The sequence below is a fragment of the Carettochelys insculpta genome, chromosome 1 (genome assembly GCF_033958435.1).
Source record: "Carettochelys insculpta isolate YL-2023 chromosome 1, ASM3395843v1, whole genome shotgun sequence".
Classification (NCBI taxonomy): Eukaryota; Metazoa; Chordata; order Testudines; family Carettochelyidae; genus Carettochelys; species Carettochelys insculpta.
The window spans coordinates 14,688,886-14,705,423 of record NC_134137.1 but is presented as its reverse complement, the minus strand read 5'-3'; the positions used below and the strand labels follow the sequence as shown (position 1 = coordinate 14,705,423).

At 48.0% G+C, this 16,538-nt stretch overlaps 1 protein-coding gene across 5 annotated transcripts in view; it reads left to right on the top strand.

Annotated features, from left to right (window-relative positions):
• Window positions 1-2: 2 nt before the first annotated feature.
• The window catches only part of XRRA1 (X-ray radiation resistance associated 1), a 67,827-nt gene continuing 51,291 nt past the window's right edge, over window positions 3-16,538 (top strand). For all 5 annotated transcript variants that reach the window (XR_012642469.1, XM_074976764.1, XM_074976683.1 and 2 more), the window contains exons 1-5: window positions 3-100; window positions 3,784-3,890; window positions 9,723-9,901; window positions 14,576-14,647; window positions 16,407-16,479. Coding sequence is in view for 4 of the 5 variants with exons in the window: in XM_074976764.1 (XP_074832865.1) it covers window positions 3,800-3,890; window positions 9,723-9,901; window positions 14,576-14,647; window positions 16,407-16,479 (415 nt within the window). In the remaining variant the exon portion in view is untranslated. The remainder of the gene's footprint in view (window positions 101-3,783; window positions 3,891-9,722; window positions 9,902-14,575; window positions 14,648-16,406; window positions 16,480-16,538) is intronic.

Here is a 16,538-nt window from a genome sequence, read left to right as displayed (position 1 = left end):
GCTATGGCGACTGAAGACAACATGGCCCCTGTCGTGAAGGGAGGGGCGATTGGAACGCTCTGGGACTGAGCTCCCCAAGGCGATGGCGAGGGAAGCACAGGTACCGGCAGCTCCCGAGGCAGGTGTGGGGGTGGGGGAGGGGGAGGGGGAGGGACAGCGCCAAGAGTGTCGAGCTAAGTAAGGCCTCTCTGGGAACCGGGGGAGTAAGAACTCTATTATTTCAACTTGACTCCAATACTTCACCCCGTCTGGGACCCCAACTCCCCCACACCATGTCCCCCGCACATGTCCCCCACACCAATCACACACCCCTCCCCCGCACCACGTCCCCCACCGCTACCCCACACCAATCACACACCCCTCCCCCGCACCATGTCCCCCACCGCTACCCCACACCAATCGCACCCCCCTCCCCCGCGCCACGTCCCCCACCGCTACCCCACACCAATCACACACCCCTCCCCCGCACCATGTCCCCCACCGCTACCCCACACCAATCGCACCCCCCTCCCCCGCGCCACGTCCCCCACCGCTACCCCACACCAATCACACACCCCTCCCCCGCACCATGTCCCCCACCGCTACCCCACACCAATCGCACCCCCCTCCCCCACGCCACGTCCCCCACCGCTACCCCACACCAATCGCACCCCCCTCCCCCGCGCCACGTCCCCCACCGCTACCCCACACCAATCGCACCCCCCTCCCCCGCGCCATGTCCCCCACCGCTACCCCACACCAATCGCACACCCGTCCCCTGTGCCTTGTCCTCCACCGCTACCCCACATCAATCACACACCCCTCCCCTGCACCATGTCCCCCACCGCTACCCCACACCAATCACACACTCCCTCCACCGCACCATGTCCCCCACTGCTACCCCACATCAATCATCCCCCACCGCTACCCCACACCAATCGCACCCCCCTCCCCCGCGCCACGTCCCCCACCGCTACCCCACACCAATCGCACCCCCCTCCCCCGCGCCATGTCCCCCACCGCTACCCCACACCAATCGCACACCCGTCCCCTGCGCCTTGTCCTCCACCGCTACCCCACATCAATCGCACACCCGTCCCTTGCGCCTTGTCCCCCACCGCTACCCCACATCAATCACACACCCCTCCCCTGCACCATGTCCCCCACCGCTACCCCACACCAATCACACACTCCCTCCACCGCACCATGTCCCCCACTGCTACCCCACATCAATCATCCCCCACCGCTACCCCACACCAATCACACATCCCCTCCCCCACACCATGTCCCCCACTGTTACTCAACACCACCCACATCCAATTCCTTTGCACCTTGTTCCCCATTGGAACCCCCATGCCAACCACACACCAGCTCTGGGGATCTCTGTCCTCTCAGCACCCCCACACCAGCCAGGTGCCAACCACATCCCCTCCTCATTCCACCAAGTCATTTATTCAGGTGCCGAAATATAGATTTACATGCTAACTGTTGGACACTCATGAGGCTGCGTCTGCACTACGAGATAAATTCAAGTTTAGTTCAGTTAGCTCGATATTACCATGTGACTGTCTTCACTGTAAAGACCATTAGCTCAATTTTGGGTGCACTGATCTCAAGATTACAGAATCGCAGTTACTTGACAGGTACAGCATCAAGCTCAAATTCAGAAGTTTGATTAAAGGTCAGTGTGGAAGTGACAGGTCTTAAAAACAAATTTATTAACCTCCAGAGTTGTCTCATATGTAACCCACAATGCCCCTCTCACTGCTCCACTCTGGCTGCTGCTCGCCAGTAACAGGAAGAGTGTGAATTTCCAAGTGGGAGCAGTGAGCCTTTAAGCTGTGGGCTCACGTTAGTTTATGACAGCCCCAAAAATGGCTTTTTTCTTTCTTTGCTGTTAGCAGGTCTTGTGCGTGTACCCATTCAAATAGTCCCTGCATGGAGTTCTCAAGTCTCTGTACACTTGCTATTTTTTCCTGCTCTGCCTGGCGCCAGCCCCTGCCCCGCCATACCACGTGTCAATAAGGCTGTGCTGGGGGTTGTGCTTGCATAACACTCTTGCATAACACGACGAGACACTTCTTCTCAGTGGTGTACATTTGTGTGTGAACCCCCTTCCCTCCCCTACTGGCGCCACACAGGCTGGGTCTTTCTCATGCTCAGCCACATCGCATGGGTAGCCCCCAACCCAGCCCAATAAAAGGATGTGCCTGCCATTTGGTGCTGGCAATGCTGCCAGTTGTGGGGGAAAGAGGGCTTTGCTGCTGCTGTGGGGAAGTTTCCCCCCAGTGGTTAAGATTCTGGGGGCTTTGCTGCCACTGTGGGGAAGAAACAGCTCAAATGGTCATCCAATGACACCCCCAACTCCTTGGCCCATATCTGGGCTTGCTACTGCCACCAGGGAAAAGTCTCCCATGGCAGCTAAGGGGTTGGCTGCTGACGGGGGAAGAATACTTGAACTGGTCATCCAGTAACACTTCCCCCTGTCCCCCTGCCTTGACCCATACCTGGGCTTGCTGCTGCTGCCGCCGGGGGAAAACCAATAATTCTTTTTTCTGTGATAATGGGAGGTGGGATGGATGGATGGCCAATTGAGAATATAGTCTCTGCACCCGTGTTGGCAATGCAATGTGTGGGGAAACCAGAAATTTTTTCTTGCAATTTTGAGTGTTGTCTGCATTATTTTCAATGGATCAACATATTTTCAAGGAACGGGAGCGGAATGTTGAAAATACAATGGGGGAAGATGACATCAAGACCAGCGAGCATACCCAGAATGCTATGGGGATGAAGGAACTGTGGGATAGCTTCCCACAATGCACTACTGCAACAGTCAATGTTAGCTAATATGTGTGTGGCAGCAATGACCCGACTTTGTGGGGAGCAAGTTGTGAAGTGAGAATGGTCAAAATCAAATTTATAACGAAAAATCAAGATCGTAGTATTTGGCATAGTGGATGGTTCGAACAGGAGAGGCAGGCCCCACAGAGAATGGGTAGATGATGTAGTAGATTGGTGCGGAGCTAGTCTACAGAAACTAAGCCACTCTGCACTGGACAGGGAAAGATGGAAGGAAATAGTGAGAGAGGCATCAGACACCAATGGTCGCTGAGCCCACGGTTATTGATGACGATGAAGATGAAAATTAGAAAATTGATATATAAGTAATATTTGAATTTATCTCATAGTGTAGATGCACCCTCAGGTTTGGAAACACAGGCCTTTGACTTGCTCAAGACCTTAAAACATGAATATAATAAAGGAAAGGGAGGATGAAGGTTAAAGCAGAAAATAGCACAAGCTGTATTCTGTACTGACTCAAGCAAACACATTCTCATGTTTTAAAGATGGATTTAGTTGCCTGTGTTTTGGCACTCAAGTTTGGACATTTTGGGTATATTCTCTCCATCACCCTTCTATCCCTTGGCCGTCACTTGATAGCGAGTAGGACATCTTCATGCCTCCTTCTTGGTGAGTCTGTTGACAGCTGATCAGCCCATTTCTGGAGCTGTAGTCTTATCACAGAAGGGGCAGGTGTCGGTAGCTGTTGGAGGGGCACAAGGAAGTTTTTGCTGCTATTCTCTTCTCCACCCCTCCTGGTCTTCACTGTGGCATGGCCTCTCAAATTGTGCCACCCCCTCACCGATTAACCCTTCTGTATAAGAGTAGGGAATGCCCACCCTGTCCCACTCACAGGATTGTTTTGAGGGTTAACTAACTAACCCCTGTACAGTGCTTTGAGTAGCTGTGCTAGTAAAAGTACCAGTGAATGTGTTAATTGGTTTATTTGTGCCTTGATCTCAGTAACTCTGCAGACAAGATGGCTACAAGGCTGTATAAACTGGACAATGGAAACAGTTATGCAACCAACTGCTTCCCTGCAAGAAACATTTTGCGGACAAGTGAGGAAGGTACCATTTTTCTGACTGCCAATAACTTTGTCAGCCTGCAGTATAATACTTTATCAGATTCTGTAGAACGCCACTGGTTAAGGGCTCAGGGGGCCAGTTCCTAAACTAGTCTAAATCACTGCAGTGCCATCGTTTTCTATGAAACTACACTAATTACACTAAGTGAGAATCTGGGCTTTGAAATTTAGGTGTCTCTCCACCAAAATATATGGTTGAAAAACAGGGGAGGGCAAACTTTTTGGTCTTAGGGTTGCATTTTGGTAGAGCTCTCGAGGGTGGGACTGTAGGATACAGGGAGGGGATTGGGTGTGATGCCATGAGGGGCTTAGGGGGCGTAGGGGTGGAGATCTGGTCTCAGAAACAGCACAGTGAAGTTGTGCCTGTGGAGTGTGGCTCTGCTGCATGCCAGAATATGGGGGAATCTTGAGTTGGAGTTAAGGAGCAATGGGTTGAAGGAGTGGGCCAAGCCCTTGACGCTGCCCAGTGGCGGGAGCAGAGCGTGTCAAGACCTGGATCCTGCTCCCCAGCAGGATCTTGAAGGTCAGATACAAGGGTCTGTCTGGCCAGATGCAGCCTGCAGTCCACAGTCTGCACTCCTCTGCTTGAAGAGATGAATCTTATTCAGACAAAAAAATTCAGTTTGCGTGCAAGAGTTCTCACATGTGCATGCACTTAGTGTTGGAAAAGTTACTGGGCCAAATTCAGCCCTGGTGTAAGTGGCTTTTATGGGAACTGCACTTGTTTACACCAAGGCTATATTTGATTTAATGTAATAATACTTCGAATTGGATCATCATCACAGAAAGTAACTCAAGTGTAACTGTCACTGGAATGTCTGGGTGGAGGGGATAGATCAAAGAAAACAGCCTGTTTTTCATAATACATGTATTTCATAGAATCCTAGGGCTGGAAGGGACCTCAGGAGGTCATCTAGTCCAGCCCCCTGCTTCAAGCAGGATCAACCCCAACTAAGTTATCCCAGCCAGGATCTTGTCAAGCTGGGACTTAAAAAACTCTAGGGATGGAGAATCCACCGCCTCTCTAGGCAACACATTTCAGTGCTTCACCACCCTCCTGGTGAAGTAGTTTTTTCTAATATCCAACCTACATCTCTCCTTCTGTAACTTCAGACCATTGCTCCTTGTTCTGCCATCTGTCACCACTGAGAATAGTTTCTCTCCATCCTCTTTAGAGCTCCCCTTCAGGAAGTTGAAGGCTGCTATTAAATCACCCCTCAGTCTTCTCTTCTGCAAATTAAATAAGCCCAAATCCCACAGCCTCTTCTCATAGGTCATGTTCTCCAGCCCCTTAATCATTTTTGTTGCCCTCTGCTGAACCCGCTCCAACACATCCATATCCTTTTTATACTGGGGGGGCCCAAAACTAGACACAATATTCCAGATGTGGCCTCACCAGTGCCAAATAGAGAACAACCACTTCTCTAGATCTGCTCACAGTGCTCCTCCCTAATGCACCCTAATATGCCGTTAGCCTTCTTGGTTACAAGGGCACACTGTTTACTCATATCCAGCCTTTCATCCACCATAACCCCTAGGTCCCTTTCCACTGTACTGCTGCTGAGCCAGTCGGTCCCCAGCCTATAACAATGCTTGGAATTCTTCCGTCCCAAGTGCAGAACCCTACACTTCTCCTTGTTGAACCACATCAGATTTCTTTTGGCCCAATCCTCTAATTTATCCAAGTCACTCTGGATCCTATCTCTAACCTCCAATGTGTCTACCTCTCCCCCTAGCTTTGTGTCACCTGCAAACTTGCTGAGGGTGCAATCCAGTCCCTCCTCCAGGTCATTAATAAAGATGTTGAACAACACCGGCCCCAGAACCAAGCCTTGCAGCACTTCGCTTGAAACCAACAACCATCCACATCGTGAGCCACTGACCACTACCTGTTGGGCCTGACTGTCAAGCCAGCTTTTTATCCATCCTATAGTCCATGAATCCAATCCATACTCCCCTCCACTTATGGGCAGGAGTGTTGTGGGAGACTGTTTCAAAAGCTTGGCTGAAGTCAAGTTATATCACATCCACTGACTTCCCCATGTGCACAGAACTTGTTACCCCGTCATAGAAATTAATCAGATTGGTCAGGCACAACTTGTGTTTGGTGAATCCATGTTGACTACTCTTGATCACTTTCCCCTCTTCCAAGTGCTCCAAAATGGATTCCTTGAGGATCCACTCCATTATTTTCCCAGGGACTGAGGTGAGGCTGACTTGTCTATAGTTCCCTGGATTGTCCCTCTTTCCTTTTTAAAGATGGGCACTACATCTGCCTTTTTCCAGTCATCCGGGATCTCTCCTGATCTCCAAGAGTCTTCAAAGATAATGGCCAAAGGCTCAGCAATGATGTCTGCGAATTCCCTCAGTACCCTTGGGTGCATTAAAGCCAGACCCATGGATTTGTGTGTATCTAGTTTTCTAGGTCGCTCTTAACTCATTCCTTCCCCCGGTGGGTGCCCTCCACCTTCCCATACTGCATTGTCTAGCATCATAGTCTAAGATCTGTCCTTGTCCGTGAAGTCTGAGGCAAAAAAAGCATTGAGTACTTCAGCTTTTCTTATGTCATCTGACACTAGGTTACCTCTTTCATCCTGTACCGGCCCCACACCTTCCCTGATAACCCTCTTATTGTTAACATGCCTGTAGAAACCCTTCTTGTTACCCTTCACATCCCTTGCCAGCTGCAGTTCCAATTGTGCTTTCACTTTCCTTATTACTGCCAGGCATTTTCCAGCTATATATTTATACTCCTCCTTAGTTAACTGTTCACATTTCCATTTCTTGTACGCAGCCTTTTTGAGTTTAAGCTGACCAAGGATTTCCCTTTTAAGCCAAGCTGGTTGCCTACCATATTTGCATTTCTTACTATGCAGCGGGTTGGTTTGTTCCTCTGCCTTCAGTAAGACTTTTTTAAAATACTGCCAGTTCTCTTGAACTCTTCTCCCTTTCATCTTCATTTCCCAAGGGATCCTGCTCATCAGTTCTCTCGGGGAGTCAGTCTGCTCTTTTGAAAGCAAGGGTGTATATATTACTGCTCATGTTTCTTTCTTTTGTAAGGATCCTGAAATCTAATATCTCATGGTCGCTGCAGCCCAGGTTGCCACCCACTTCTGTTTCTCCTACTAGTTCTTCCCTGTTTGTGAGCAGCAGGTCAAGTTGTGCACAGCTGCTGGTCAGTTCCTTCAGCACTTGTACCAAGACATTATCTCCAACATTCTCCAAAAACTTCCTGGATTCTCTGTGTGCTGCTGTATTGGTCTCCCAACATATGTCCAGATGATTAAAGTCACCCATGAGAACCAGGGCCTGTGATTTGGAAGCTTCTCTTAGTTATCTGAAGAAGTCCTCATCTACCTCATCTCCCTGGTCTGGTGGTCTATAGCAGACACCAACTACAACATCACCTCTGTTGTTTTCGCCTCTAAGCTTAACCCAAGGACAATCCACTGATTTTATTCCCTCTGTATACTGGAGCTCTGAGCTATTATACCGCTCGCTCACATAGAGCGCAGCTCCTCCTCCTTTTGTCCCACCTGTCCTTCCTAAACAGTTTACACTCTTCCATTACTGTGCTCCACTTATGTGAATCATTCCACCAAGTCTCCGTTATTCCGTTATAGTTGTTAATATGTTCATAACGTCATAAGAGTTTCTGCCTAGACAAGTTTAGTCTTGTCATGTGTGAACACATTAAGGCTGTGTCTGCACTAGGGAGTGGACTGTTATTAATTGATCAGATAAGTAGCAATGGTGCAATATGTCCATGTTGTTCATGTATTTTTCAGTTTAATCTTGCTTTCACGCTTCTATGCCATGTCAGTTGCATTGTACGGTGGTTGTCTTTTTCACAGTTCCCAGCACATCTCCCTAAAGCAGTGGCTTCTGGGAGATTTCAAAGGGCCTTGTGGGAGCCCAGGGAATTGTGGGAGAAATCAAACTATTTCCTGGGAAAGCCCCACAAAATTTCAAGAAATGGAGCCATTTCCAAGTCCTTTTTGCCAGATGGAGGCCAAGAACAACACTCGTCTTGTGCTTCTCACTCAGCCAGGAGCGTTTATGCTGGAGCTTTTGAAAAGTAAATGTGACGCAAGTCCACTGGGAAAAAGGACTTGGAAATGGCACTGGCTTTTGGAAGCTTACGGGAGTTTCTCAGGAAAATATGTGACCTCTTGTTTGCCTTAGTTCTCCTCCTTGACAATCAGAAGGCCTTTTGCAATCTCCCATAAGCCACTGCTTCAGGGACCTGTGCTATTTTTAGATATCCAGATGACAATGCAACTGCAGTGGTACAGAACAATTCAGGGAAAAACCCTGTCCGAAACAGTGTGATTAGTTATCACATTGTAACATTGGTACACGTGCTAGTGCTGGCTTACATATCCATTTGCTAATTCTTATATTCTGTTGCATGGATGCAACCACCGAGTAAGAAGCTGTGTTCTGGCTCTCCCTGGGGTGGTGCAAATTTGTGCTACTAGGGGCTGTGCCTTAAAGAGCACATTCTAGCCCCTGGACTGTAAAGGCTTTTGGACAAGGATCATCTTTTTGCTTTGTGTTTGTATAGCACTAGGTCCGAGCTCCTAGATACTATAATAAGACACACAATAATAATGAGAATTTGTAATGTAAAGATTCTAAGCTATGTTTAAATGAACCTGAAAATGTTTCAAAACATCAGCTGATACACAGTAGATTCTTATATAATCTCTAGGCCTTCATTTTAATGAGAATGCCAATAGGAATCACAGCCTTATGACAGAGTAGGACAGCAACAGCAGAGCTGCAGCCAGAGATTCAGGGAGCAGCATGTGTTTTTAGCTATGTCCTGTGTATTTTGTGAGGTTGTTTTGGCTGAGCTGATATCCATGAAATATTTAGAAACCGCAGAAAGAAATCAAAGATTTACTTAAAAACATCAGTAAAATTCTTTTTTTCTCTGTCTCTGACTGGAGCCTTGATATTTCCATCCTTATCTGACAATACAGTTGCCTTCTTGTTATATTGTATTCAAATATTTTATAAACAGGTCATTAAAAAACAGTACACTCATCCCTCGTTTCACAAGTACTCTACTTAAGTACTCGCTAAAATGAGGGACACATATAATTGTTCACTATGCGAGTGAAGTTCCCCGCTTATATGAACCAGCCCCCGGGTCCCTGGCCAGGGTCCAGGGTGACCTGCAGCCCCGCGGCTGGCTCAGCTCCAGTCACGGGGTCCCTGGCCAGAGCACGGGGAGACCTCCAGGGCCCGCTTCCAACACGCCCCTCTGTGGCTACTCCCTGAGCAGCCCCCGTCCGCCCAGTCCCAACATTCCCCCAGCCCACAGCTCCCCATGCAACCCCCCAGCCCACTCCCAACCTCCCCTGCCCCTTGCACCCCCCAGGTACCTCTGCTGTGGCGAGGAGGAACAAGCCCCGACCTCCTCCACCTGAGCCTGCAGGTTTTAACCCTCCCTCCTGCTCATGTCCCCAAACTGCCCCCAGCTTTTAACCCCCTTCCAACCCCGTGTTCACTTACCTTTCAAAAGCAGCGCCACCTGCTGCCATTCCGAGCACTTGGAACCAATCAGAGACTTTTACATGTATTTTAATAGGAATTTAGTGTTCCCTCTTACGAGTTTTCGCCTATGAGCAAAAAGTTAGGAACCAATTTTGCTCGTACAGCGAGGGATGAGTGTACTTCAGCCATGTTTTATATCAGATCAAACATCAAAGTGCTTAGCATATGGTTGGTGCTGCACAAACAACACATTCTAAAGACTGCTTGTCTACTCTGATGTTTATTCTCCTTTTGTACTTCCGTATGCCAGGCGCTGGTCACTGGCTGGTGGCTCACACAGCATCTCAGAAGACCACATTTGAGGCAGTGATCTGTGCAAAATCTCTTCCAGAAAAAGTACAGGGGACTCCACAGTATGTGTCAGAGTTCCAACACTATGGATACACTGATGAACTCGTTCAAGAGAATATCCTAGATGGGCCATTTCTGGTGAGTGCAAACCTACCTGAATGATGAGGCGGTATGCTTATACTTATACTTTGTAGTTACAGCATTTTCCACCTCTCCCTCTCAGAATGCTTTCCCAGCTGAATAAGATTTGCAATGCTCTTGGGAGGGCAACTCTAAGCAACTGGTTTAAAATACCTTGGTGGTCTTGTTACCACAGGTTCCATTACCATTTGGGTCAACTCATTCTTTTATCCTGGAGTTTAGACTCTTTAGGTTGTGTGGGTCACACAGATGACACCTTAAAAGCAGAGAGGTTCTCTTCCTTCTGTATAGACCCCAGGGCTATTTTTGGATGAGTTAGGGACTTGCCTTTATTTTTTCTAAATCAGATTCTCAGACTGGTTTTAGCAAATATTATTTCTAGTTCAGCAGCAGAGAACTGGCCAGTTCTCTTTCTTGAGAGTCCAAACTCAAATAATATCAGTCTTTTTCCCCTTTGAATATTTTTCTCTCAAAAATTGTAAGTGGCTGAGGTGCCTACAAAATGCTATACCATCTTAGCAGGAAATATTAAGAATTGTAACAAATTGGGGCACTTTACTACAGGCTGAACTTCTTTAATCTGACACTCTCTTGTCTGACAACATCTGTAATTTGGCATGATTTTAGCTACCTGGATGACCACTTATCATGGGCATGGCCAACTTTCCTGTGGTCCCATAAGGTTTGTTTGCAGCCACCAGTCCTGGCTCTCAGTGTTCTGTGTTGTTTCTTAGCTGTAATTTACCCCTACATGTATTGTAAGAGTCCAAGTGGCAGTAGAAGTGTTGGTAATGCTGCTACACAGTATTGATCTCCCATGATCAGGCAAATTCTCTCATTTGGCACCGGTGAGGTCCCAAGGGTGCTAGTCTAGAGAGGGTCAACCTGTATGCACACGAAACAGGTTTTACAGAAAAGAGTAATGTAAAAATCAACACAGTTCACACACTTGACACTGTCTTATGAAGCTTAAAATTACTGAATCAAAATGCAAAGGGCCAGATCCCCAAGTGTGCCATTGGGGAGTAAAACCGGCTTTATATCATTTTTCTGCTACTTTGATCCTAGGAGCACACAGGGAGCGACTGGTTTCCAATACACAGCAGAGCAGCCCTGGGGTTGGTCTAACTTGTGTTGGTGGACAAGGTCCTCAAGAGGCTACTCTGATGTCTCTGCCCCCGCATACCCCCAGGTTTCTCCCTTTGCTGAGGGCAGGGGAGGAATTGGCACTGGGCTGGCTATACCAATATATTTTGCTTTTAATATCTGATTGTTTAGTTTTGGGTTTGAAAAATTCACTCCTCTGTGGTAAACTGAAACTCACCCTGGTACTGTAATTGGAAGTGAGACTAAATCAGCAATTTCCGACCAACTTATGTTTTCATTTTGAGACAAGAAGTTTCTTGCCTTTAAGACTATAAAATAAACTTCCAACCAGGACTGGATGTAGTACTTTCTGGTAGCTCAGATGTCACTGTTGCAGCTCATGGCTTTCCCAGACAGCAGTAGGGGGATATTAAAAAGATTCCGGTCAGTTTTACAGCTGCTCTTCAGATCTCATTTGGGGCAGCGGTGAAAGAGAGAGTCTTCTCACCTACCCTACACTGCAGTTCCCAGAAGGCTGGTAAGAAGAGTGAAAAACCCCAACAATTAGCTGGTTCTGGGATGGGAAAGCCAAGGGTGATTCTTCTCCAGCAACAGAATGGGTGGAGATTCACATTTATCAGGACATCAGCTGCTCAGATTGACAACAGTCACGCTTCTGAGCAGAGTTCAAGACCAACCACCATGACAGGAGTTCTAGCAGCCTCCCTATTCTTGGCATTTGGGAGACAGAGGTGGGATTCTAACCAAGGCCTTATTCTTAACTATTGCTGTGTAGCCAACTCATTTATCTGTACTAGAGCATTGCACTGAATAAAGAGTTAATTGTCAATTAGTGTGTACATGCTAATCTGGAGGCTCTACAAACATTTGTGCTTTATATCTGAAGCTTAGTCCCCTCTGACCCTTACTCAAAGCCTCATATTGACATCAGCTGTCACTTTATTGACCGCCAATCAATTCCAGGTAGTAATAACATTTGTATCTGCCAGCATGGAATTTGCCAAATATTCGTTCTGAGAAACAAATGTTTGTGATCTGCCAGAGCCTGACTCCTAGCATGAACCACGGACATTCGTGTCTTGGATCAAATTTACGACTGGCAAAACATTCAAGTCCTGCTTGTATTATTAAAAGGGACATCTCCATTGTTTGGAAAAAACTGCTTAACTGGAAAGTGTGAAAAAGAGAGAGAGGGGTTCAAGCTGAACGTGCTGTTAATGCTGACATTTAAACTGCCTAGTGCTGACATTGAGGTGAACGAGGAAAATTCACACTAGAGCTATGGCAATGAGCTATTTGCAGATTCACTGATTACGTTCTGTTGATTTTCTTTGCTACTGGAAATGTGTTACATCCTAAATTTATTTTTAAAGGAACATTTTGGGACCTAAGTCCCTAGAGAACACCCTGAGTTACTTCCAGTTCTCACCTCCCAGCTGCTCCATACAGTTGTTACCAAAGTAACCCTCATAATTTCCCAGAACGTGTCACCCTTTACAATGTAGAGCCATTTTCCTAGTCTAGTTCTGATCCAGTTTCCATGTTTAGTCTATCAGGAAGCTCAGATGTAGTCTAAAAGCTGCATTTGTGCTCAGTGGGTCACAATGACATTCCTGGTTTTGTCTACTCCATCTAGCACAACATTAAGGGCAAAGTTGCTTTCCCCACGCAAGAGGCATCTTCATGGTTTTACAGAATTAGTTTCTTACATACCTGAAGCTAATTGACTAAAAAGACACAATGTAAAGTAGTGAGGATCCCTTCACATAGTAGCTATTATCTGCCAAGAAGTTGCATCCACTCATGGAACTCCTTGTACGAGTAGCTCATTGAAGGATCCAAGAGCCAAAGATAAAATGTTCTCTGCTCTTTGGTGAAAGGAGAATGCAGGCAGCTATCTGCACAATGAAGCAGAGAGGACGGACCATCAGATCAGGCTATCCGCCACAAATTCTGGAATCGCTAGATAGCTCAGGAGTTTGTTCCATGACTGATGTAGATGCTAGCAAAACTCCCTAGTGTATCTGCGGTTACACGGTAAAAACTTTTACCAGTACAGCTTGTTTCTCTCAGGGGTGGGGTGAAATAAACCCTTCTGGAACATGCAATTTTGCTGATCTAAACAATACTTGAGTCTAGGACTCAGGACCAGAAGCACTTTGGGGCATAGTGTACCAATATGCTGATAGCAGGAAAGCACTCCTAGTTTGGACATGGCTTTCACCGAAAAAGGTGATAACAGCAGGTTTGCTAAATCTTTGCCCTTCATTTCAGACAAGAAGGATTACAAAGAGTCTGTCGACATTGCAAATTAAGTTGCAGTGATAACACAGGTAGCCATATCCCCCGTAAATTTAATCTAGCTGTCACAGTAACAATAGCAGTGAAGAGCCCATCATGTGGACCACAGAGTAGGCAGCAACCCAGGGCCCTGGGGAGCTTACCCTGGAGCACCCAGCTCTCTCTAAAGGCCCAGCCAACTCATCTTCACTCACACATTAGCAAGATTCGAGCTAGCATGGATAGACTCAAATTCTGTGCCTCACAGACACACAGTTTCACTCTCTAAAGAAACCACAGATCACCTGGCTCAAAGAGCAAAACAAAAGGCTGTCTTGTCATTAACTGCAAACATTCTCTTCGCACAAACCCAGCAACAAATTAAAGCTAGTTAAGAGAGGGAGTGATTAGATGTCTACCAAGACGGGGTTTTCCTGAGCTCAAGTGAATGTGGGCTATTATTCCCCTTTATATACAACCACTTTCAATGCTCCAACTTGCCCTGGTGCTCTTCCTCATCTGTTCTGTCCCTCTGATTTCCTATTTCCCTTCCCTTTCCTCTTGTCTCTCCAGAGAGCTCTGCATTGGCTTTCTGAGCTGGTTGCTGGGCCTGAGGAAGTGATTTGTTTTTCCTGAGCCTCACAATACTGTCTTGGAGGCAGCAGTCGCAACCCGTTACGATGCCTCTGAGCACAGCACATGCCCCTCAGGAGAAAGCAGCTCCCGCCCTTGCCCGAAAGAGCTGCTGGAACCAAACCCAGGCAGTGTGGTGCATGTGGTTCCAGCCCTCTGCATCATTTGGTTACCACAGCTGTTGGCTGGTATCAGGCCTTCGAGTGCGGGATATCCTGCGCCTCCGGACGTGCTTCCTTCTGGAGCACACGGAGGTGGGACACACCCCTTGTGGAGCTTGCACTGCAGCAGCATGTCCCCCAAGAGGATGTTATACGTGTAACCCCACAGGTGCTGAGACCATGTACTAGGGAGAGTGAAGTTTCTGCTCTACAATCTTGGCTGAGACCCAGCTGGCCTTTGGCTCATGTGGTACAGCACGGGGCTTTAGTCCCTAAGGTCACAGGTTCATTCTCTCCTGCTAACAACCCAGCTGCACTGGCCTCACACACACATGCAGCTCCCTTGTGAGAACAGAGTCATTTATCTTCAAGCCATCCTTCAGATAAACCCAAGAAGTCCTGGTCCTGTTTGTTTTGAGCCTTTGTGCGTCTAGACGTGCAGCACGGCCTCGCTAGGTGGCAGGGCTAACCCTTTGGTTTGTGTCACCAGATGCAGCTCCACTGTGTGAAGATCCCCTCAGATCTGTGCTCCGTGGATATAAGCAACAAGAATCTGGTCTCAGTAAGTAGGAGATATGCTAAAAGGTAAAGAGCCACCTCAGGTCCTGAGAGACCCACTGGGTTAGCTGTGAGTGGCGATGCCTGTGCGAACGCAGACCCTGCGTCCCCGCGGCAACCAGGCCAGACAATCACGCACCTAGAGCACAGCTTAGTGGTTTTCAGCCTCTTTTGGGACAGGACCTATCCGTAACCTTGACACCCTCTTGTATGACCCAGTAAATAGCTCTAGTGCAAAGACCTCTGGCTCATTAAGTATCTTTCCCATGATATTTAATATAAATGTAGCCATAGTAAGCATTAAATAAGTACACTGGGCCTACTGTGGTGTGGCTCCTGTATATAGCTGGCTGGTGAAAATATTCTTGGGGGTGGCAGGAAGGTGGCTGGCTGACAGGCCTGGCGATTATGGGGAGTGAGGGCAGCAAAGGAGGCAGTTGCCCTGGGGCCCAGCAATTCAAAAGAAGCAGTGGTGGTCACAGCCATGGGCCCTTTAAATTGCTGCTGGAGCGTTGTACAGCACACTTGGGGCAGCTCTGAGGGGAGCACAGCATGTGCTTCTGGGAGTGCAGAGTTGCCTGCCCCCACTTCGCCCAGGCACCTTGGCAAGGCTATTGGCCTTCCTGCGGTCTCAGTAAAACTGGCTCAGGCCCCTCTCCCATGTGTGCGGACAGGGTACTGGGGTATCGTTGTCTCTCTCTCGGTCAGTGTGGAGTGGAGGCCTTGAAGACTCAGGGGGTACATGTACCACATTGGATAGGGTGACCACATCTCCCTATCCCAAATACAGGACAGGGAGATATGGTGGGGGGGCGGGGCAGCTCCTCCCAGCTCCCCTGAGCCCCAGGGAGCCAAGAAGTGAATGTCAGCCACCGCCCAGGCCCCAACCTACCCTTAATTTTGCAGAGCCCCCTGCTGGCTCCCAGGTCCCTTGCTGGCTCCCTCCGCTGTGGTCAGAGGGCACACGCGTATGTGCTCTCCAGCCAGCAGCTGAGCCTGTGCACCAGCAGGGGGGCCAAATACGGGGCAATTAGCCCCTTTGTAAAAATAAATCGCGACACCTTCCTGGCGTGTGAAATACAGGGATGTCCCACCCAGAATGGGATGGATGGTCACTTTAATGTTGGAGAGTGAACCTGCTCTGCAGTACTGACTCCTGTCCCACGGGCCTGGGCCTGGCTCCCCTCTCTGTCCCTTTGGCTCTTGCCACTTGCAGATATTCTCTGTCAGGTTCCTCTGAATGGAGGAGGGGATTTAAGCCCCCTCCCCCCGAGAATAAAGGGAAAGGGAAGAGAAAGGGTGAAGATGGGATTCTGATGCTGGGGATAGAGAGGTTTAAGTGGAGATCCAGGGTGAGCCAGAAGGGAGTGGAGCAACTGATCACCCAGGTTAACTCCAGGAAGACAGAGGGGTAGCCGTGTTAGTCTGGATCTGTAGCAGCAACGAAGGGTCCTGTGGCACCTTATAGACTAACAGAAAAGTTTAGAGCATGAGCTTTCGTGAGTTAACTCACTTCTTTAGATGCATCTGAAGAAGTGAGTTAACTCACGAAAGCTCATGCTCTAAACTTTTCTGTTAGTTTATAAGGTGCCACAGGACCCTTCGTTGCTGCTCCAGGAAGACAGACCCTCAGAGACTTGCTGTCCATTTTCGGACTGTGCACTAGGACAGTGGGAAACAAATGCAGCTTGGTTGTAATGAGAAAAGACCAGTGGCTGTTTCAAAATGGGTAGCAACACTTGTTTGTCTCTTTCTTCTTTCAGGCCAAAGAAGATGACTTTGAGCAGTTTGATTCTATTGCTTATATCAATGCTACAGAAAACCTGTTGACATTAGGTAAGGGGGTACACTGCTGAAATGCAGATGCATCTCTTAGCCACAGGCACATGATACAG